General features: G+C 46.6%; 1 protein-coding gene across 1 annotated transcript; it reads right to left on the bottom strand.

Annotated features, from left to right (window-relative positions):
* Window positions 1-9,567: 9,567 nt before the first annotated feature.
* On the bottom strand, window positions 9,568-20,129 carry LOC142909724 (NADH dehydrogenase [ubiquinone] iron-sulfur protein 8, mitochondrial-like). The gene is made up of 7 exons (XM_076059826.1): window positions 20,040-20,129; window positions 18,199-18,250; window positions 16,805-16,867; window positions 15,542-15,631; window positions 13,951-14,123; window positions 12,427-12,555; window positions 9,568-10,365 (listed from the first exon to the last, which is right to left on the bottom strand). The coding sequence occupies exons 2-7, from the start codon at window positions 18,236-18,238 to the stop codon at window positions 10,234-10,236; spliced, it is 627 nt and encodes a 208-aa protein (XP_075915941.1). The 5' UTR covers window positions 18,239-18,250; window positions 20,040-20,129; the 3' UTR covers window positions 9,568-10,233.
* Window positions 20,130-24,149: the final 4,020 nt, after the last annotated feature.

The following is a 24,149-nucleotide window of genomic DNA, read 5'->3' on the forward strand; positions in this document are numbered from 1 at the left end:
CTCGCTGTCTCTGTCTCTCTCTCCGTCACTCGCTGTCCCTGTCTCTCCGTCACTCGCTGTCTCTGTCCCTCTCTCTCTCCGTCACTCGCTGTCCCTGTCTCTCTCTCCGTCTCTCGCTGTCTCTGTCTCTCTCTCCGTCACTCGCTGTCTCTGTCCCTCTCTCTCTCCGTCACTCGCTGTCCCTGTCTCTCTCTCCGTCTCTCGCTGTCTCTGTCTCTCTCTCCATCACTCGCTGTCTCTGTCCCTCTCTCTCCATCTCTCGCTGTCTCTGTCCCTCTATCTCCGTCTCTCGCTGTCTCTGTCTCTCTCTCCGTCACTCGCTGTCTCTGTCTCTCTCTCCGTCTCTCGCTGTCTCTGTCTCTCTCCGTCTCTCGCTGTCTCTGTCTCTCTCTCCGTCACTCGCTGTCCCTGTCTCTCTCCGTCACTCGCTGTCTCTCTCTCCGTCACTCGCTGTCCCTGTCTCTCTCCGTCACTCGCCGTCTCTGTCTCTCTCTCCGTCACTCGCTGTCTCTGTCTCTCTCTCCGTCACTCGCTGTCTCTGTCTCTCTCTCCGTCACTCGCTGTCCCTGTCTCTCTCCGTCACTCGCCGTCTCTGTCTCTCTCTCCGTCTCTCGCTGTCTCTGTCTCTCTCCCCGTCACTCGCTGTCCCTGTCTCTCTCTCCGTCACTCGCTGTCTCTGTCTCTCTCTGTCACTCGCTGTCTCGGTCTCTCTCCCACTCTGCATCTCTGTCTCTCTCCGTCTCTCCCTCTGTCTCACTCCAGCTATCTCTCCCTGTCTCTCTCTGTACTCCCTTTGTGTCTATGTCTCTCTCTCTCTGTCTCCCTCCGTCTCTCTATGACTCACTCGGGTTATCTCTCCTTGTCTTTCTCTGTACCCTCTCCATATCGATGTCTCTCTCTGTCTCCCTGTCTCACTCTGTCTCTCTGTAACTCACTCTGTTTATCTCTCCCTGTCTCTCTCCGTTCCCTCTCCGTATCTATGTCTCTCTCTGTCTCCCTTTGTCTCACTCTGTTTCTGCTTGTCTCTATCACTCTCAGTCGCTTCTTGTCTCTGCTTGTCTCTGCTTCTCTCAGTCGCTCCTTGTCTCTGCTTGTCTCTGCTCCACTGCTAGTTGTTCTGTCTCCTATGTCTTCTCCCCGTTTCTCTCACACCTCCGTCGTTCCAGTCCCAACCACAACTCCCCTCGTTCCTCCCGTCTCCCGAATATATCCCCGTTCTCATTACCCACCAATTAATTAGTCCGCGTGCCACCGACGCCCCGCGTCCCCCCCGCACCTGTTACCTGCCCCCCTCTATTCCCAGACATTTCGGCGCCACCTCGCCCTTGACAACAACCCCAACCAATCACAGCCGTACATCGCTCCCCGGCTTAATTGGCCCGTCATTACCGCACAGTTTCCTGCCGCCACACCTGGTTGGCCCAACATAACCCCACTGTCCATAACTCGCGCGTCTTTACCATTCGCCCCTGTATGCGCGTGTTAATCCACTACACTTGTATTATCACTATTGGTAATACACCCCCAGACAACGAAGCCGAGCCTAATGATCATAATTGCATACATTAGCATCATTTCATAAGTTACATATTTTTCACAATCACCAGGTAAATTGCTCGTTAGTTTCGATGTAGTCTCTTTTGTTTACCAAAGTTCCTGTGCCTGACACCATTGCAATCATTGAATATTTGGTCAAACAAGGACTGAATGCTGATGTACCTGTCCTGGTGAGACACTGCCTCACCAACACTTACTTTACCTGGAATGGAACATTCGACAAACAAGTTGAAGGTACCCCCAATGGGTTCTCCCTTATCTCCAGTTGTAGCCAATGTTTTAATGGAAAAATTTGAGACAGATGCCATCCAGGCATCCACTCTACGTCACGTTCGTCATCTGGCCACATGGCCGACCAGCTCTGAACCAATTCCTCAACCACATCAATTCCATACACCCAGCCATCAAATTCACCATGGAAGTGGAAAAGGATGGCAAGCTACCGTTCTTGGATGTTGTAATCGAAAAGAGACCAGATGGCTCAATGGGACACTCTCTGCAGGAAAGCCACCCATACGGATGCCTACCAAAAACCTGACTCCCACCACCATCCATCCCAGAAGAATTCCATCATCAAAACTCTACACCATAGAGCTCGATGCATTTCCGACCATCATCACCTAGCCAGTGAACTGGAGCACGTACACCAAGCCCTCAAGAAGAATGGATATTCAGACTACACAATCCGTAAAGCTATCACCCCAACCGTTGGGAAAGAACCATCTCAGGACCCAATCAAAACCATCACCTTGCCATACATGGCAGGGGTCACCAATTTTTTTTCCAAAATCATGAACAAACAAGATCCAGGTGCGATTTAACACAGTACATAAAATTCGTGATCTGATCCCATCTGTGAAAGATGTGATCCCTGACATGCAATACCCCGGCATCTACAAACTAAGCTGTGTCTGCAGCAGTAGTTACATTGGGGAAACTAAGAGACATGTCTTGGACTGTGTCCATGAGCACAAGGCAGATCTGAAACACTGTAGGACCAACACTTTGGCAGTGGCTGATCATGGTTTTAATGCGGTGGGCTCACACGAAATGTATTTCTCTAAGAGGAAGATACTTTGCAAACCCACTGGCTATCAACAAACATTCGTTCATGAAGCCATCCATATATATAAACACAGACAAAATTTCAACCGAGAAGATGGGTACAAACTTAGCAATCATTGGAAGGACGTTATCAACCAGTTTAAGTCATAACTGGCTGTGATGTTCTCTTCCTGCAACCTTCCGATGTTAATTTTTATTTTTTCCCCGTGGCTTTGGCTCTCTGATTTCACATTAACAGGTTGAATTTCCCGCGCCAACGTGGCCCCCTCCGGACGCCGACCACTATGTCGCGGTGGCTCTGCGATCTAATCTCTCACTTTAACACGCTAATGTCTCACATTAACACGCTAATGTCTCACATTAACACGCTAATCTCCCACATTAACATCATGCTAATCTCTCACATTAACATCATGCTAATCTCTCACTTTAACACGCTAATCTCTCACATTAACACGCTAATCTCTCACATTAACATCATGCTAATGTCTCACATTAACATCATGCTAATCTCTCACATTAACATCATGCTAATCTCTCACATTAACAGCATGCTAATCTATCACATTAACATGCTAATCTCTCACATTAACATCATGCTAATCTCTCACATTAACATAGCCACCCGCACACTCGTCGCGGACACCGCTCTCCGATCTTACATTAACATGCTAATTTCTCACATTAACATCACTAGCCCCGCCCACTTCGTTTATGACCCTAGGACTACACCCTATAAAAAGAGTCTGCATGCAGCAGCTTTCCTCCTCTTTCCTCCTGATGACGATCTCTTGTGTTGTGATCGAAACGTCGTAGTTTTTTTTGTTATTTTCTTTGAACCATCTATGTGACGTTACCGAAAGACCCAAAGAATATACATATTTTTCATTTTCATTTAATTTCTATAGTTCTTCAAGACAATATATACAACACCCAGAATATTGAAATGTCCTCTCACTCTGGTGGATGAACCTTAACCTCGTGCGTCCTCTTGGGCTTTTAATAACTGAAGTAACTGATATGGATCCAGGATTTTTTAAATAATATAATTAAATAATCCCCTTTAATGTCTATCTGCCCCCCTTCTGGTCATCCACTAGACACAGAATTTCATTCCATCAAATTACATCCATTTCCCCAACTTCTCTTACAGCTCAGCAATGTCATCTCCCTGTCGACAGGTCTGCTCAATTATATAACTCTGTACTGTCACTTATTCTTGACCATTTGGCACCCCCTCCAAACTCGTTGGACCTTTTCGAGGAAACATTCCCCATGATGCAATGCTGATCTGAGGGCACAAAAAGCCATTGTTCGTCGTGCTGAACGTACATGGAGCAAGTCTGGTCTTACCATACATCGCCAGCTTGTTAAAGCACATCTACGTGCCTATTTGGTCAACATTTAAATTGCCAAAGCATCCTATATTGCCAGTCACATTGCAGTAAGCATGAATAATGCTCAAACCTCATTCTTGACTATCAATCATCTTCTGCATAAAAACAAAAATTGAAATTTCTTTCTTCCACAGACTTCTATTCAGCAGTGCTTTGAGGTAAAAAAAAAAAAAATCTACTTATCTGTTCCCAATTATTATCTGCCCCCACATTCTCCTTCCATGATTTACCCCCATCCCAGTTCAATGGCACTCCCCACTATTACAACTGCCGAATTCACCTCTTTGATTGTTAGTTCTCGACCAACCTGTTGTCCACTGGATCCCTTCCTTCCAGACTGCTACGGGACCACATTGGCACCCATTGGTGCTTGGCCTTTTCAACAAGTCATTTGAGACTCGTCTATAGCACTGGCACTTTTAAAATGGTGGCAGTCACCCCACTTAAAAAAAATAAGGTAGATCTTGACCCCAAGCTTACAAAACAAATGTACGTCCAATCTCCCAACTTCCATACTTGTCTAAGATCCTAGAATGTGCTGTGGCCTCTCGATTCCGTCAGCATCTAGCCGTGTACAACTTATCGACCCCTTTCCATCAGGTTTCATGGCTGCACACAGCACTGAGATAGCTCTCGTGAAGGGTGACCAACGATTTATTGCTTCAAGAGGACAGGGGGCAAGCGTTCTTGTCCTGATAGACCTAAGTGCTGAGATTGACACCATTGACCATGGGGTCCTTCTTGAGCGAATGGAATACTCAGTGGGGACTTCTGGTCTTGTGTTACAGTGGTTTCACTCCTATTTGCAGAATCGCGTGCATTGTTACAATTGATGGTTACAAATGTCGAATTACATTGGTTCAATGCGGTGTTCCACAAGGATTAGTACTTGGCCCCCCTCTATTCAATGCCTATATGGCACTTCTGGGAATGCTGCTACGACATCTGGGTTTGTCAAATCACAGCTATGCTGATGACACGCAAATTCATGTCCGGATAGGTTCCGATTGTGCGAGGGCAGTCTCTTCGTTGTCTGCATCATTATCTCTTAATGAGATCTTGGCTTCAGAAGAATGTCCGCTTATTAAATGCCGACAACACTGGATTCATATTCATTGGTTTCCCCTTACACTTATCTAAAATGAGTAAACTATGTTTGTCTATAGATGGTCATGATGTCTGTCCATCACAGGTCAGAAATCTTGGTGTCCAATTGTATCAGTCTTTGTCCTGTGAGTCATATGTATCTAGAGTGGTCAGAGCGTAATTTTTCCACTCAAGAAATATTGCCCGGCTGCGTCGATTCCTGTCGCCCAATGATTTACAGAGACTGGTCCACGCATTTGTGGTCTCCCAACTTGATTATTGCAAAGCAATACTGATTGGGATTCCGAACAAGGTGCTTGGTAGACTTCAGCTCATTCTGAATGCTGCTTCTAGATTGCTTTTGTGAATGGGTTCATGTTGTACACTCGAAATTAAGGACGTGGGCAGGTGCTCCAAATCGAGGGCAAACACATTTATTGTGTTCAATCTGTAAAATGCAACAGCACGTGTGTCACACACAGCAATCTTCAACCGAGTCGCCATTAACCACCCACAGGCCCAACTCAGTCATCACATGCTGGTGTACACACGTGCATTGATGTACTGCACAGCACGTAATGACTCATTACAAGAGTGGTCTATTCCTAATGTGCCACATTAACCCCATATTACTTACAGTAAATGACCCGCGTGTATATAAACACCAATGAGGTCCTTGAGATCTTCTGATCTCCTTCGTATTCTGAGAAATCAGCCCCAACACCTTAAGTCTTGAATTGCTGACCTAACTTCGTACACAATTGATGTCATTGCACCGATTGGCATACATGACAAGTGTCTAAATCACTGTGAAGCATCCCTACACGCTTAGACATGTAATGAAAGAGGCCAAATGCCGATTTGAATGGCCCCATGACTCTTCATCGCGCTACCCTTGGAATATACAACCTGTTTCACAACATGATGCATCAATGCGGCTTGGTTGCTATCAATACTATTTGGCAGTCACAGGTGTAACTGATGGTTTTTCCATCTCTTGCCCAACACAAAATTTACGACGAATGCCAACGTTTATTGCATTATAATATACACTTTATGTTGTAAACCCACTGAACGTTGACTTGTGAAGGCATTGGGGACTGCAACCAACCAAGACATTTTCTTTAGCGAGTGGAGTGGGGCGAGGGGGATGAAGTGCTGACGTTCTTAACGGTATAGATCAGATCTTACGGTTATAGATTTTGTTTGCGGACCTTCCCCCGCACCTCCGATTTAGCACGGTTGGCTACGTACGGTGCAAAAGAAGTTCAACATACATACCGTGGTGGGGAACGTACAGCCGACAGACCATATTTGGCCCTTGAATACTGTCAACATTTTCACCTAAGGGGCCGTACATAAATGATGTCATGCACCTAGTGGGGGGGGGGGGTCAGACATTTGTGACGATGTGACAAGGGGGGGGGGGGGGGTTGAGAAATGTGACGTCACATCAAATTGCGCAACTTTAAATAAATATAGACAACACGTTCTACTTAATTCAATAGACTTTTTTTATAAATGTTTTCTCCAACAACAGCAGAGTGCAGCGCCACATTAAATACGCGCTACAATGACAATAGTTTAAAGCGATTTGTAGCATGTTTAATTTTTTTTTGGGGGGGGGGGGCAGAGCTTTGTGACGTCATATTTGACGGGGGGGGGGGTCTGACTTTTCGTGGCGCCGTGTGACGAACGGGGGGGGGGCAAAAATCGTCCAAAATCGCGTGACGTCATTTATGGACGGCCCCTAACCTGGACGCTGTTCCTCCCCTTCTAAGCGCGTTCCAGCTGCGATTGAGAAAGAGCTGAACCGCGCAAGTTGCTGCAACGTCAGCAACTTGCGTTTTCCTCGACGTCGGCCTGCGCGTGGTGCATTTCTTCTCGCAAGCTTGCGGGCAACTCTCGCTCTCTCTCTCTCTCCATAACGGCCGCAGCGACGGAAAACTGCATCTTGAATGCAGAAAGCCTTAACCCATATTGTCAAAAAAATAAGGGATGGAGAGGGGGTTGGGGGCGCGGGGTGTGGGGACGCGCAGCCTCAATCGAATAAAGAGGACCCAATGTGAACGAAACGTTAAGAGCACGTTGACCTTCAAGCGGAACCGTACGTTGCCAACCGTACCAATCGGAGGAAGGACAAGCAACTGAACAGAACAAAAAAAAAGCAGCTCTGAAGGAATGAGTTCGCAATCTGGATTTTAAAAGTTCAAAAGTAACGTCGCACGAGCGTTCCAGACGGCCGCAGAAGCGCACCTGCAAAGTGTAAAGTTGTGTTGCTATGAGAGACCACCCCCCCGCCCCACCCACATATAAAACCAACCAAATTGATACAAAGGTTTTTGGAAACTTAGCAGGAAACGCAAAGACCAGCTCCACTTCGGCACATGCATTGCAGCACCCGTCCTGGGAACGGTATTGTGCAACATTCGTTCCGCAAGCGGTTCGTTCAGGGGCCATCCATTGAGTAGGTACGCAAAAATCTGTCAAAAACTTTAACCCCCCCCACCCTTTCCCTGTACGCACGCGGACTTTTTACACCTCTCCCCACCCACCCCCCATCCTAAAGAACGGCCGATATTTAATCCACGCAGATTCAATATCTGCCTGGCTTTACACACAGCTTTCTACAGTTATACTTTACCGTGTTATCCATCCTGACTGGTTATTCAAAAACACGTCTATTGTGATCTTAAAACACACAATTAAAACTCGGTGAACCAGTCTCTATTTCCTATATAAAGTTCGTCGACTGAACATCTGCTTTAACAGTAGACCGATGTTCAGACCGGTGTCAGTCCGGGCAGCAGCAGCAGTAGCACGAACAGAGCAGCTGACATCTTGAGCCAGCGGCAGTCCGCAGTGAGGCCAGATTGAAGGATATGTGGTAATCCATGGTGGGTCAGGCCGCCAGACGATGTCAGACTCACTGCTGAGCTGCGTGATAGCGAGCAGTCAGGGGGGGGTACGGTGGCATACAAGTGACACCTCTCCCACAGTGCCACTTCTCCCGGTAGTACTTGTTGTCTGACAGCTGAAGAAACTGAAATGTGGCTCATTTGAAGGCCAATGTAGACAAATTATTATCGAGGCTTCATCCCCCCCCCACCCCTCCCGTTTCCTATGCATACTTAGATTGTCAGTAGACCCCCCATATTCTTTGGTTCTTTCGGTAAAGTCACGTAGAATGAGAATAAAATAAAACAATTAAATTCTCACGTTTCAGCCACAACACAAGCGGCCATCTTCAGGTGAAAGCTGTCGTCCCGACAGGTTTGTTCCTTTCACCTGAAGGCCACTTGTGTTGTGGCCGAAACGTCGTGAGAATTAGATTGTTTTATTTTATTATTTTATTCTCATTCTACGTGACTTTACCGAAAGAACCAAAGAAGATAAATTCTTGCAGTCACGAAAGCTTTAAATCGAAAAGACCCCCCATACTCAAGCGTACGCATTTGGGTTAACCCCCCTCCATGCATACGTACTAAATGGATGGACCCTAACATGCTTATTACATCGTTTACAGTGGCTGGATTCCATGTCATAATTCTGCCAATGTCAGATTCACGCAAACTGTCCGCGCTTTCACAATGTCGGAAGTGTAACTGCCGCTGAAAACAAATTTTATTTCAACTTGCAGCACGCGCAGTACACGCTCTGTCGGAGAGAACCATTCGGAGGCGAGCGGAACCACAAGTGGGGGAAGGCAACCATGCAGACACCGCCAAATTTCCCCCAACACTGCAGCTCTCTCTATATTCAGGTGTTGCGGGAAGAAACCGGAGGACACCAATACGTGCGAAGGGGCAACACTCTATCCCAGACGGGTCAGGTAGAGTCCAACATTGCTGTAGTGCCTTCTCGTTGCAAGCCAGGGTATGGCACTTCCTCACCACCCACGTGAATGTAGCTTCACATTTTCCAAGGATGGGAACATTCGTACGCTTCTCGGGTTTATCCAAGGGACGTCAAGTTGTACGTCAAGTTACCTTTCCCGTTCCCACTCACCTGTATGCCTTTATGCAGGAACGATGTTTTTTTTCTAAAGATGACCTGGCATCACTGAGTATTTGGTCTACGGGAAGAGTCCAAAGCACTCGGAGAATTCCCACTGTACATACAACGGGATCATGCCCAAAGATGGACAGACGGACGCATGTACCCACTTTCTGTACTACCACCTCGCAGCCAAGTAGGTCTGGGAGTTTCACAAATCTCCACGATCCACCAATCCTTGCCTTTAATCTGTACACATCGACATGTTCCACAGACCCATACCCTTTAGAATATCTACGCTTGTACACAAGCCACTTAACGATTGCCTCGAGTCTGTACAAATCTACACGATCCACCATCCCTCTCCTACACTCTTTGAAGATCTCCATGACCCAAAGTGCACAGCTGGAATGTAATTGTGCAAAAAGTTAAGAAAATTCACGCACAAATGACAACAGGACACAAATGAGGGTTCAGTGAACAAAGGCTGCATGTTCATCCTAGTACGGTTGACAATGCGAAAGCAACATTATCACTCCGACATATTCATCATCACTGTACATTTCAGTTGTAAATAATAATTGCGTTCGAACAAGCTTTTGGTAATCTCATCACCTCAAGCACAAGCAACCTGTGTCATGCGGTGTTGATATATTGAGTTCATCTCCAAGTTACGCGCCGTGTCAACTGTGCCGTGCCGTGTGCAATGTGCGTACGTGTCTATCGCCGAGTAAATTAACTTTATGTAGCCACCCCGACAGGTCATCAGGAAGGCAATGCAGATAGGTGTCTTATTGTATTTGCATAAAACTCCAATTTTAAACCCTCTTACCGATCAAATGCGCTCTGGGTCACCCCTCATCGGGTTGTCGGCGGCCATGACCGATGATGTAAATTACACAGTGCCGTGTTCATGACCAATTGACAAGCCTCCCCCCCCCTTAGTTCGCGCAATGAGAACAGGGAAGCAGCGTTGCTCCCCCCCTGACCAGAATGACCTCGCCACCTTCTGATTGTCGGCACGAGCGCCGTGACCTCTGCTAACCTGGCTTTGCCGTGCTCAGCGGTGAATTGTGTCGTGTCGTCATGCATCGCGTGCTGCGTTGCCGTCGCGCACGGCTTCATCGTCGCGTCAGCGGTAGAGGAAGTCCGCCTGCAAGTTGCTTGCGATCTCCGCTTCCCATTTGTCGCCGTTGTTCAGCAGCTTCTCCTTGTTGTACAGGAGCTCCTCGTGCGTCTCCGTCGAGTATTCGAAGTTGGGGCCCTGAAGGGACAGAAAGGAGCGCGAGCGTGGTTATGCGCACGCGCAGCCAAGTACACTTGCGTTGTTACGTGCGCACGAACAAGCACACAGAAGCATTTACAGAGACACCGGGACACTCGCACACGTATGTATGGATGTATGCATGTTCAACCTCTTTCGCACCGTACATAGACGAGCGTACTAATCAGGTGCGGGAAAAGAACAAAAAAAGCACCTAAATTTTGATTCGAAGCTTTCGTGACTTCAGCGATTCATATTCTTGGTTCTTTCGGTAAAGTCACGTGACTTGACCGAAAGAACCAAGAATTAAAAAAGCACCCCTTTATTAGTTTTAATCTAGATTTTAAAAGTGCACAGCTCCATACTCTTCATCAGATGATGGACGCTTGTGTTGCACCCGAAACGTCGTGAGTTATTTTATTTTACACCCACGTGACTTTACCGAAAGAACCCAACAGTATGGATTCCTGCAGTCACCAAAGCTTCAAATCAAGATTGCACAGCTCCAGTTGCTTCCTAATATCGGAAGAGCGTTCCAGACGGCCTCAAAAGCGAATTAAAAAGCGTGCGATGCAGTAACCGTTTTTGTTCGATGGTTCGCCAAAAGCCGCTGGAAGGATGATCAGTTTGTGTGGCAGTTTACGCTCCTTGATTTAAAAACACACAAAGTATATACACACACACACAAACAGTAGGCATGCCTATAATTTGCCCCTCATGCGATGCTATAAATGATCAAATCGTGCGCAGAAGTACCGCACACAAACACAAGCACGTGTGCCTGAACAAACATTCCAGGACACACGCAAACTACAAATACGCACAGTTGTGCATGCACACACAAGGGCAAATATACACGCGTTACACGCATTTAAGTGTACTTGCGTGTTCACGTGCAGGTGTATATTTGCGTGCGTTTATGAGACTATGCGACATACATATGTGCATGTGCCAGCACGCCTAGGTGTGGGAGTGGTAGATTAGTGGATTAATGCATGGCGCACTGAACCTAGCAACGTGTGCTCGATCCCCACTCGCGGTCAACATCAGTGCCAAATATCTGAACCTATCCTAGCCATCACTTAGGCAGCCTTAAACGAGTACCTGGTGTGGTGTGGAAACATCAGCAATGCGGAGACAAAGGCGGCATAGCACGGTGTGCAGTGCCGGTCTACGTAGGTGGCTTGATTACAGTTAATACTATACGGGGGATCTTTGTCATCATTGTACATGCTTTTGCCTATGCATATTGTGGGGAGTGGTGGCAAAGCACGTCACACACTGCGCTACATGATCCGAGCTTGATTCCCAGCCGTGGATATCAGCGGAAAATATCTCACCGATTTTGAGCTTCCCTTATGGTGGCTCAACTTAAATGAGGACCTGGTGCAATTGTGTCAACACCAGCACTGGGAATGCAAGACGGCCACACAGGGCCACACCACCCTGTTGAACGCTGTGTTGGCCTTCATCGGTGCTCACTACCAAAACTTACCCCAAACATCTGTACGGCGATAGGGACGGCGGTGGGGGGGGGGGGCTGTTTGTCTTTACAGTAAAACCTTGGATTGCGAGTAACTTGGTCTGCGAGTGTTTTGCAAGACGAGCAAAAAATTTAAAATAAATATTAATTTGATAAACGAGCGAGGGTCTTGCAATACGAGCAGCAGTACGTGTCTACGCGTTGTCTGCCGAGCATCACGTGATCACAACTGATATACGAGTGCTTTGATATACGAGTGCTTTGGATTACAAACACGTTTCCGGAGCGAATGATGCGATGTGTAAAACATCGCCACTCGGGAGACAAAGAATGACAGGTGTGGGGTGCTGGCCACCCACCGCCTCGTGCCCCAACAGTGTGTTAAGCTTGATATACGAGTGCTTTGGATTACAAACACGTTTCCGGAGCGAATGATGCGATGTGTAAAACATCGCCACTCGGGAGACAAAGAATGACAGGTGTGGGGTGCTGGCCACCCACCGCCTCGTGCCCCAACAGTGTGTTAAGCTTATACGGGGGGATCTTTATCTTTGTACACGTGTGTTTGTGTGTGACACCTCCACAATGGCGTCGACGGGGCACGCCTCTTGGCAGAAGCCGCAATAGATACACTTGGTCATGTCGATGTCATAACGAGTAGTTCGGCGGCTCCCATCCGCGCGTGCCTCCGCCTCAATGGTGATCGCCTGACAAACACACACACACACATCACTAATGAGCCAAGAATGTCTGTGTGTAACGCGCGTGACGACACTCCACGTCGACCAGCCCCTCATTAATAATCATGAACAGGTGGGGTCCTCCACATGGACCCCCCACCCCGACATTAATAATCATGAACGGGCGGCGTCCCTCCGCATTAAGCACCCCCCCCCCATTCATAATGAGCGGGTGACGTCACTCCACATGGAGCACCCCCCCTCTTTAATAATCATGAGCTGGTGACGTCACTCCACAGGGGGGGGGGGTGGGGGGGGCGCCGACTCCTCAGCGTCAACTGACAACCCTCACTACAAAGGCAGAACCCTCACGTCACGTGATCTCCGTGACGCTGTTGAGACATCGAAGTAAAAAGGACGTCATGATGAACAAGGGATTATAACCTTAAAATGAAATAGGTCCGTGTCACCGCGCCCTTACAAACTGCACACGCATGGATGCAATGAATGTCACGTCGCGGTCTGATTTTCGCTTGCAAGTTTCAGATTTACTGCAATACACCCGTCCTTGGACGGACTATAGGCTAGTTATATACTATAAACCACAAATTATTTTTATTTAAACAATTTTTTGTATTATATCAGGTAAGGCCCACTGTGCTTTTCCAGCTTTTAAGAACAGACCTGGCCACAAATGATAGCTCAATGAAGTAACTTATCACGTGGAAATTCGTAGAATCCACACATTCGCAACGCGTGTTGAGATTCTAAACGTGGCGGGGGAAAACCGGAGGACCAGGAGAAAAATCCACGCGACCACAGGGAGAACATGCAAACTCCAAATATAGAGGCGTCAGGGTCAAGGAACCAAGTTCGCATTAACCACACGTACTTGTGGTGAACATGGAAAAAAAAACGTGCTCTGATATATGGCATTTTCTTAGAAACTGACTGGCCTACACCAGAGACAGCCTTCTTTAGGGCCTAGTCTCACTAGTGTCAAACCAGAGAATGCCAAAAAGCGAAAAGTACAATGATAATGCACTAACAGAGCATTATAGCTCAGGGTGAGCTGCTACAAACTGGGACCTCTTTGCCATTTTTAAAGTATGAAAAAATGAGAATAGGTGTTTACCCTTTCTGGCAATAAAACAGCGTGTGTTAAGATGTTCGAACACCAAACAGAAACCTTATGCAAAGAATCAAGTTCGCATTAACCACACACAGTACTTGCGGTGAACATGCAAGCAAACAAGCTTCGATAATATAAACATTGTCTTTTAAGGGTAAACCCTATATTTTTTTATATATATAATCGCTACCATCACCGTGTTGTTTTTTGTGCCACTCAACACGAAGCCCAGTACCATGCACCGGTCACAGTCACTCCGTATGCATTGCCATCGTTGCGCTGGGGGGCACCTGCGCGGGGCACACGGCCTCACAGAGCTTGCACGCGATGCACCGCTCCTCGCCAGACGGGTATCGTCGAAGCGCGTGTTCCCCTCGGAAGCGTGGGCTCAGGGGGCCCTTCTCAAACGGGTAGTTGATGGTGGCCGGTTCGCGGAACAGGTAGCTTAGGGTCATGGCCAGCCCTGTATGTTTGTACACAAACACACACACAAACATAGAGGTATGCAAACTATGTGGATAAAATTTGCCTAAAACGCGTTAGGAATTATATTATTTGATTTGAATCACCAACATACCATGAAAAATGCACTGAATGACAAAGGGTTATTGGAAAACAATGGGATCATCATTATCAGCTGTGGGCTATCCATCCCTGGACAATGCAACAATCCATCCGGCTCCTGCACCTGAGCTGATCTCATCGCTCCGTGAAGGCAGTGGACGTCTCTCTCTCGGACGCGTTACCTATTGTGGCTGCTACTCCGTCATCAGCTCCTGCACCTGAGCTGATCTCATCGCTCCGTGAAGGCGGTGGACGTCTCTCTCTCGGACGCGTTACCTATTGTGGCTGCTACTCCGTCATCAGCTCCTGCACCTGAGCTGATCTCATCGCTCCGTGAAGGCGGTGGACGTCTCTCTCTCGGACGCGTTACCTATTGTGGCTGCTACTCCGTCATCAGCTCCTGCACCTGAGCTGATCTCATCGCTCCGTGAAGGCGGTGGACGTCTCTCTCTCGGACGCGTTACCTATTGTGGCTGCTACTCCGTCATCAGCTCCTGCACCTGAGCTGATCTCATCGCTCCGTGAAGGCGGTGAACGTCCTCTCTCGGACGCGTTACCTATTGTGGCTGCTACTCCGTCATCAGTCCGGGCGCTCGTCCATTTGCGCAAAGTTTCCTGCCCAAGCCCATTTACCTAACAGCCAATATGCCATGTCCCTAACTTGGGTATATCCATGCATTCCTCTTTCTGTATCAGAGTGCAACCCTGAACATGCACCTTTGCATGCTTCTTCAAGCACTTTCCAGCAGATTTAAGTAAACAACCATTTTTAAAAAGTGTAACAGTAACGCAATGAGAGCATGCACTGGGATACCTATTGAGAAAGGTGCTGAAAACAGAGAAAACATTGAGTAATGATAAGTCGACCCAAAAAAAACGGCACATTGCGCACGATCGCAAAAACGTGACAAAAACAACAGGACGCAGTGGTGTAGTCCACAGTGGTCAAATTTATCATGATTGTGTCACTGAGTGCTGACTGCCATGCTGAGAAGATTCCAGACTGTTTACCAATCTACCCAGCGTATACGGGAACCATATTAGATAAATATGCACATACGCACGAGAACACACAACCACATACACAAGTGTAAAAACACACATGTATGCACATACACACTGACCAGCGTGGTGAAGTATGGTTAAATAACTGCTACGGCCAGTATGCTGTGGGGAGACTCTCAACTCACCAAGTGATTTGACAAAGAGCTGTGCATGGAGACACGTGTGTACATACGTGGCTGTACATAATGTGTAGATGTATATGCGGATGCGTGTGTGCACGCGTGTGTGTGTGTGTGTACATGGGGTATAAACCTCGGAACAGCTCTGTCCACATCAGCGTCTGTGCTGCCCTGTCAGTCACAGCCTTCAAGTCCATGTTCTCATCAAGGGCGTTCACATATTCTGCACACACATGCGCACAAGAACATACGAAAAAGCATGAACACATACACATTGTATACAAAGACTTCCCATTCAGCGTCATCAACCATATGGTGCAAGTGTTAATGAGCGCCACACCAGGCAGCGTTCATTTCCCAGTATGAAAAAGTTTACACGCTGCTCCCATATTTTTATTTCGGGCCGAGTCAACCTAAGGGTGACCGAGGGGAATGCCAGTACAGGTTACGATATCATGTGCCACTTAGGTCGATGACCACCAATAACGTAACCCAAGTTACCGAATTGTCTCGCAGTGTACCACATGCATTCGCATACACACTCGCACACAAATATCAAATATCTCCTATACAACATACATATGTGTGTTGGGGCAAGTGCAAGGCTCCGCTGTATAACCTACATAGACTGCTGGAGCAAGTGCTGTTAGAGCTGCTTTTTGTGTTTAGTTTGTTGTCCTTCGATTATCACGGTTGGCAAAGTACGGTGAGAAAGAAGTTGAACATACATAGCGAGTACAGGAATCCCCCCCCCCCGCTATGAAATGCAGCATTATGCGTCATTTCGCATGTACGCTGCCGATGTATTGGGGAACATTTCCTTATCGGTGTAATGTTTCACATATTCGTTGTTATTTTTTAACTAGGAATGCATGTGGTGAACGTGGACTATTTTGCGGTGAAATACCGTGCTGTACGCACAGCACGTAAAACTGAAAATCCTGATGTTTACACATCATTCAAATTACTTGGTTGATTTGATTGATTTATAAGCATTAAGGTGTTTTTTACAAGAATGATCCAGGGAAGACCTTGGTAAAATAAAAGGCATTCATAGAATATGAATCATAACATTGCCGACACTGAGTAGAAAATAGATTTGAGGCAATCTAAATTTCAAGTCATACACCATTCAAATAACACTGGCAGGTAACGCAGATGTACAAGATCAAATCGTGTGAGGTTCACTTATCAAATGTGTGAGGTACTTATTTAAGGCTGAATCTACATACGTGATGCCCAGCACTAGTTTAGATATAACTCACTACTGATGTTAGCTGCAGCCAGGAATCATTCTCAAGTCGCTGGGTTCATAACTGAGTGTGCAAACCACTGCACCACCTCTCCCCACACCCTAAATGCAAAAACACACACACTCACATGCTCACACACTTACTGTAGGAGTGTGCTGTTGCCGACAGGCTTAGAGGTCTGACGAGGAATCCAGGGAGGGGCCTTGCTGCAATAAGAGGAACCAACCACCATCACTCTTTACTAAATGAATGTAGGACCACTCACATTAGTTAACAAGACAATGGAACCATAATACAGGTTTTTTTGGGTTAGATCGCGTAAATATATGTGTCGTTAAACCCTCCACCACCCGACACAGATAATTAGTAAGGTTTGTCATGTAAACAGAACATGCCAATTCGTTACTAGTACAGCGCACCGGTGTGAAGAGCAAATCCACAACATTTCAAATCTGAGTACGACGTTTCACAAGTAATTACAATTAGCTTCGTCAGGCGACAGCCACATTTGTGGAGAAATCCTGTTTCGTTCCTTAAATAATAGAGGGGAAGACAATGGAATTGAAGACCATCTTTAGAGTAAACAAGTCGAATTTCATACCATTATCAAAACAATTCCAATTCAGGGCAATGAGACTTTTTCAATCTGCTCGTGTACATAAAAAAGAAACCTGCCAATTCACTTCTCAAATCCCAGACTTCTGTTTCAGCAGTGTACACCAATTACGATTTTCAAATCCCCCATGTAGACTGGAGTCTAAAGCCTTCCCCAAAATAAAACAATTGAAAAGTAATCAACTTGTACATGTTAAGTAACTGTAACCGGATGGGGTCTTCGAAATAAAGTCTGTTCTTTTATAATGCGGTAGTTGCGTTCCTGAAGAACACCGCATTGTGGAAAAATCGCGTTATAATAAATAATATAGGGTAAAGCACAGTCCGCCATAACACGTGAGATGCGTATGCAGGCTGAACAAAATCTGAGGTGCGTGAGTAGCATCTAGAAGCATCCAACAGCAGTCCGCCTTGTGTGATGCTACGCCGAGGCAGCCGTACAACCGCTTATTCCTAACTCACGCAACATAGTTCTGTTCACTCAATGTCGTTATATCCAATTCGCATCCATTTATCATGTTATATTAAATTAACATTATGAAAACACGCGTTATAGCAGAACAGACTGTACTGATACACTGGTTTTAATATGGGATCTACAGAAAAAAGATTGATGCATAATTTTATATGGTCTATAGACAATACTTGACATATTGGCCTCTAACATGTCTCAATAATCAACTGGTAGACTGGTCTCTGAAGCGATATTCACATATTTGCCTGAAAGCCTATGACGAGGTTTCTTGAAAATAGACTGACAGAGTTGCCTCCGATGAGGTTTCTTGACGACACTCACAGACAGGTCTATGATAGGGTTTCAAGATGGTAGAATGACAATCCAGCATTGTGAGATACCAATAAATTAAGTACTTCTTTAAATCCTAGGTGGATTGCGCTTTGGTTACACTCGCGTGGAACCTACCAGCCTTGGAGATGGCACACACCAGACGCAGTGCAGCCATGCCTGTACACTTCTGACAAACGCGCATCCATTGCAAGTTTTAATACACGACTGGGGTGTACTGTGGTTAAGAAGTACTGCCATCACCAGGAGATGACAGTACTGAAAATGACGTTTAAAAAACCGCCACTTTTTTCAACTTTTCTTGCTGTGGTTTTGACACCTGATGATGATTGCTTGTGTTGCAGTCGAAACGTCGTGAGAATTTTATTGTTTTATATTTTTTTTATTATTTTGTTTCCCTTCTACGTGGTGGTGACTTTACCGAAAGAACCAAGAATATACATCTACCACCCTTTTCTAAATAAAGTCATGTCTCCCTCTCGCAGCAAATGACAATTAAGTCCGATGAGTCTCGCGACTTCTCCCATCCGCTGCCGCTAAGTGTTGTAAATTTGGCGATTGTTGCTGAATGTGGCGATTTATTTGGATTCTCCCTTTCAACATGCTTTCAAAGCAACAAACCGAAAAATTCGTCTCACATTATGCAATTTTAGGGGACGATTCCAGTTATGTACTTCGGATGCTGCATCGGTTTTTACCATTTTCATTTAAAGCTTTCGTGACTGCAGTGATTCATATTCTTGGTTCTTTCGGTAAAGTCACGTTATTTTATTGTTTCCCTTCAACGTGACTTTACCGAAAGAACCAAGAATACGGTTTTACCATGTTTAATCAATATAATTGGTAAATAATTGTCCAAGACTGGCTACCGTAGTAACATTTCAACGACTTAACAGTTTGGTTCTATTCGGTAAAGTCACGTAGGTAAAAAAAATAAAACAACGAAAATCACGACGTTTCGGCCACAACACAAGCGGCCTTGCGGCCGAAACGTCGTGATTCTTGTTGTTTTATCTTTTACCTACGTGACTTTACCGAATAGAACCAAAGAGTTTCGATTGAAAGCTTTCGTGACTGCAAGGATTCATCTTCTTTGGTTCTTTCGGTAAAGTCACGTAGAATGAGAATAAAATAATAAATTAATAAAATAACACAATAATATTCTCACGACGTTTCGGCCACAACACAAGCGGCCTATATCAGGTGAAGGGGACGAGACTGTCTGGAGGACATTATTGTGTTATTTTATTTTGTCAATTTATTATTTTATTCTCATTCTACGTGACTTTACCGAAAGAACCAAAGAAGAAGAACCAAAGAGTGTGTTGTGGATCCTTGCAGTCACGAAAGCTTCAAATCTAGAATTGACTTTAACAGTTCCAGCGACATCTGGCGACTCTCTTGAGGTTGTAGTTCAGTGACTTTCCGCTTCACGGGCAGTAGGGGGGGGGGGGCAAAACGTCGCTGCCCTTGAACCCAGCGACTTCGACCAAACACGGGGAGCAGAAGAACCCAACGCGTTTCAATCGCCGCTCCGCTCATGCCTCGTTACACTGAAGGCGCAGAACACATCATTTAAGAGGTCAGCTTAAGCCACCGCGCACTTAAAAGTTTTAGCGCTACCGCCCACCCGCGCCCGCCCGCCTGCCTGTCCCGAGACCAAGTTCCCGTGGTCGCCTCGCGCCTCGGGCGGCCAAAGCTTTCAGGAAACACCTGAGGTGTCGCGTGAGGCCTAGCTCGCCGGAGTTAGGCCTCGCGTCCTTAATTTTTTTGGGGGGCGGCGGCTTTTTTGAGAAACGACACCGTGACGCTGCTAAGTAACCCCCTCTGGATCGCCCACCTGCAATATCTTGCGCGAGACATTTAAACCTCCACCCACTACCCACCACCGTCACCCCATGAATGATGTTGACCCCCCCGGCGGGCGCGGACACCACCGACGCCGCCATCCTTCTCACCTTTCGCTTCGCCCTGGACTCGCGACGCGCCGCGGTGCATTGTGGGAGCGCCACAGCAGGCAGCGCAGATTCCGGTGCAGAAGTGAATCGGCGTGAAGAAACCCCCTCGCACCGATTCCGGTGCAGAAGCGAATCGGCGTGAAGAACCCCCTCGCACCGATTCCAGGTGCAGAAGTTAATCGGCGTGAAGAACCCCCTCGCACCGATTCCGGTGCAAAGCGAATCGGCGTGAAGAACCCCCTCGCACCGATTCCAGGTGCAGAAGTGATGGTGCAGGTTCAGGGTGGAGCGATTCTGTTGCAGCCTGGTTATATAAAGAGTCAGTCTTGATTTGAAGCGTTGGTGACTGCAGGAATCCACCATACTCTTTGGTTCTTTCGGTAAAGTCACGTAGGTAGAAATATTTTTTTATATTTTTATTTGATTTCTAACTGCGTGACTTTACCGAAAGAACCAAAGAGTATGTAAAGTGTGTTTTACTCGGTGTGGATTCTCTTCTGGTCCTCCACGGGTTTAGAGTATTTGCCTCCTGCTATACAGCTCAGTGGGCCTTACCTTGTAAAATAAAATAAAAGTTTAAAACGGTTTTTTTTATTACTTATTTTATCGGCCCGACCGGAATGCTGATTGAGGCCGAGTCGACCTAGGGGAGGCCCAGGACCGGTACAATCGTCACTGGTGTTGGTGGCCGTGAGCGGGAATCAAACTCAGGTGGCCGGTTTCCAGAGCCTCTTTGAGACGGGGATGAGATGGTGAAGCTTCGCGGTGGTGGTTCGGAACTCCCGTAATCCATGGAGGTCGTTGGTGGGTCACACAAATATAGTGAACATCCCTTTTCTGTGGATGTCGAGGAGCCATACCCTAGGCTCACCGGGAGAAGGCGGTGCACAGCAAGTGGACACATCGCCATCTGTTTCCATCTGTACGGGGATAGAGCGTTGCCCCCTCAAACCCCCACCACCAAGCACACATGGTTTCTCTGGGTGCTACAGCTTACTTCCCACACGTATAATAAACACTCATCAGTAAAATTTTGATTTAAAGCTTTTGTGACGGCAGGGATTCATATTCTTGGTTCTTTCGGTAAAGTCACGTAGAAGGGAAACAATGAAATAATAAAAATATAAAACAATAAAATTTTCACGCCGTTTCCGGCTGCAACACAAGCAATCATCATCAGGTGTCAAAACCACAGCAAGAACATTTGGTGTGGTTTTCACACCTGATGATGATTGCTTGTGTTGCAGTGGAAACGTCGTGATAATTTTATTGTTTTATATTTTCATTATTTTATTGTTTCCCTTCTACGTGACTTTACCGAAAGAACCAAGAATACTCATCAGTAAATCAAATTAACTGGCTGAAAACGTCTTAAAATGAAAACCAAATGCAGGACTTAACCAGGTAAAGTCATGACTCGCTTTGATGCTTCCATCCTTCCTGCTGACTCTGAGTTGCATTGCCCTGTGGGATGCCTTTGCATTAACGGGCTGGGGTCTCACTAACATGGCCACTTCTGCCCCCTTAGCCTCGATGTATCTTTGGTTCTTACTGCATTATGGGGCTGTGTCTCTCACTGGTATGGCCACTGTTGCAGTGGTTCTCTTGCGTTGACGCTCTCGCCTCGTGGAGGCCGCTCTCCGATCTCACATTAACATCATGCCAATCTCTCACATTAACATAGCCACTTCCGTGCCCTTGTTTAGGAGGCCGCTCTCCTATCTTACAGTTACATGCTAATTTCTCACATTAACATCACTAGCCCCGTCCACTTATTTATAACATCACTAGCCCCGCCCACTTCTTTATGACCCTTGGGCTACACCCATTTCAAACCTTTTAAAACGGTCTGCCTCAGCAGCAGACCATCGCTTTCCCACCTGATGACGGACACTTGGGTGTTGCGCCCGAAACGTCGCGATTTATTTTATTTTATACTTACGTGACTTTACCGAAAGAACCAAAGATTAGTATGATAATTATGAACTCTATCTCTCTGGCCTCTGTGCTATCTAGAAGGGCCGTTTCCAGAATCACCAATGTTTTAAGGCAGTGTGACGAATTTTCTCAATTGTAGTTGTGCACTAATATCAACGCAGCAGCACCACCACCAAATTATTGTTTTATACAGGTACATAATGGCTTGCCCCTGTTGAGGGTCGCAGTTTAATGTCAATAAAATATTGTAAATTTCGCGCCCCTAGTGGCTGTAGCGTTGATTCTAACCCACCGCATATAAATCAAAATGGTTTCGAACATGTGTAGTGTCGCCTGTGCGTGCGTCAGTCAGCCGGAGACGAGGTGGTCGCAGGAGGCACCGCTCTGCCCTCTTTATTCGTTGTTGCCGAGCTCACGCCACCACTCGGGCCCCCTCTCTCTCTCACACACACGACCCCGCTGCCGCGCGCCCCGTCCCAGACACGACCCTGTCCGCGTTGCAACGACGGCGTCGACCGGGACAGCCAACCACTGTCCGGCCACGCAATGATCGGGCGAAGGTGACAGCGACGACTGGCAGCCCAGAGCTCTCGCTCTCCGCTGCTTCATATTCCCCTCGACACAACTTCGCTCCGCCCTAGCCGCACCTCCCTTCTCAAACCCTCGAGGGTTCCAGGGGCTTCCACACGAGGTCTATCATGACCCTTGCCCCAGTTCATCCGCCCTGCCGGCACACCCGCGTGTGCGCCAAGCGCCCACCTGCAGTTGCTGCTGCTGTCCAACAGTCAGGGCTATGTCACTACACATGCATGACTCAATGCATAAGGGAAATAATAGATTTTATTTATTTAACGAATGCATCATTACAGTTTACATACAAACCGTGCAGGATTCTCGGTCATTCAACATTTTTTAAAAAATTCTTAAAATCGTTTCTCCATATTTAAACCGGCACACACACAGGAGTGTGGATGAGCTATTGTATGCAGTTTATGCAGAACGTTCATAACTGATTTTATGGGAATGTAGATGTGAAGTTGAACCAGATTACGATGGGATGTGCTCACACAATGCCCAAAGCAGGACTCTGACTCATTAGAGGTGGCAGTCTGCACAGTAGGACCATATCAGCATCTCCATTTCCAATGAGAGAAGAGAAAAGCAACAGTTTTGAAACATGTTACAAATGATTGCTAAGTTTTATGAACCTATCCGAGGAGGCAGTAGACACTGTATGGGTCGCACTACCAGCCAGTCAATCCAATGTTGGATAAAGGTGTCCACAAGTCACCACCGTCTACCATGATGTTCCCACGCAGTAACTTTCTGACAGCCGAGCAAAACAACGGTATCATGCCGGTCACCACAAGCGATGTAAAGCCTGAATGTATGCGATACATCTCTGCAAAGCTGAGAAAAATGGCTCTGCAAATTATTTTATTTGAATATGACGCATTGGTGCATTTCACCAAGTGGTAAAGTGAACCAGGAATTCTATCACTCTTTTTCAGCACCTGGGAGATGCAACTCATAAGCGATGTTCAAATGAAGGTTCATTGTGCAACTTGAAGCACAATAATGCACCAGTGGACAAGCTCTTCTGTGCACCAGTATATATTTTTTTACAAAGCAGTGCCGTTTCCATCCTTGGCCTCTCACAATCTTCTCCTGATCCGACTTTTTTCTTCCGCTCCCAGAGCCAAACACTGCTCGAAAAAGGAAGGTTTTGTGACATTCCAATGATTATTGAAACCACGAGCTCCACCACAGGTGCTTCCAACAATTGAGGGGAGCAGTCGGAAACTTTTCAAACTAATTTAAATCTCAAAACTCTTTTATCAATCCTCGTATTCATGCAAACCAATAAACGTCACGCGTCTCAAATTGTTGTGTATGCCAATGTGTCTGCTCAAACAAGCATGTCTCAAACAAGTCAGACGGTGAATATTTGTTGATAGCCACAAGGCAGTTGTTTAATTTCCACATTCTCATGGTAGGAGCCAGTCTCTGTCTTCAGAACATACATCTGCTGCAAACTTCCCACATAGCTTTGATTTACTGAACCCAGAGGAGATAGTGATGGGCTGTCATGTCAATCCCACCAGTTCAACCTGGTAGAATATGCAACAGAATTGCTGTTATGTTTTTTTTTTCCCTTCCATGGAGCAGTTG

The sequence above is a fragment of the Petromyzon marinus genome, chromosome 1 (genome assembly GCF_048934315.1).
Source record: "Petromyzon marinus isolate PM22_M1 ecotype Great Lakes invasive population chromosome 1, UKy_Petmar_22M1.pri1.0, whole genome shotgun sequence".
NCBI lineage: Eukaryota > Metazoa > Chordata > Hyperoartia > Petromyzontiformes > Petromyzontidae > Petromyzon > Petromyzon marinus.

Bases quoted from the DNA above. Each gene is read 5' to 3' on its own strand.
- LOC142909724 (XM_076059826.1), bottom strand. From the start codon at position 18,238: ATGGCTGCACTGCGTCTGGTGTGTGCCATCTCCAAGGCTG. The intron at 16,868-18,198 runs GTAGGTTCCACG...CTCTTATTGCAG, and splicing joins GTGTGCCATCTCCAAGGCTG to CAAGGCCCCTCCCTGGATTC. The intron at 15,632-16,804 runs GTAAGTGTGTGA...ATGTGTGTGCAG, and splicing joins GGCAACAGCACACTCCTACA to AATATGTGAACGCCCTTGAT.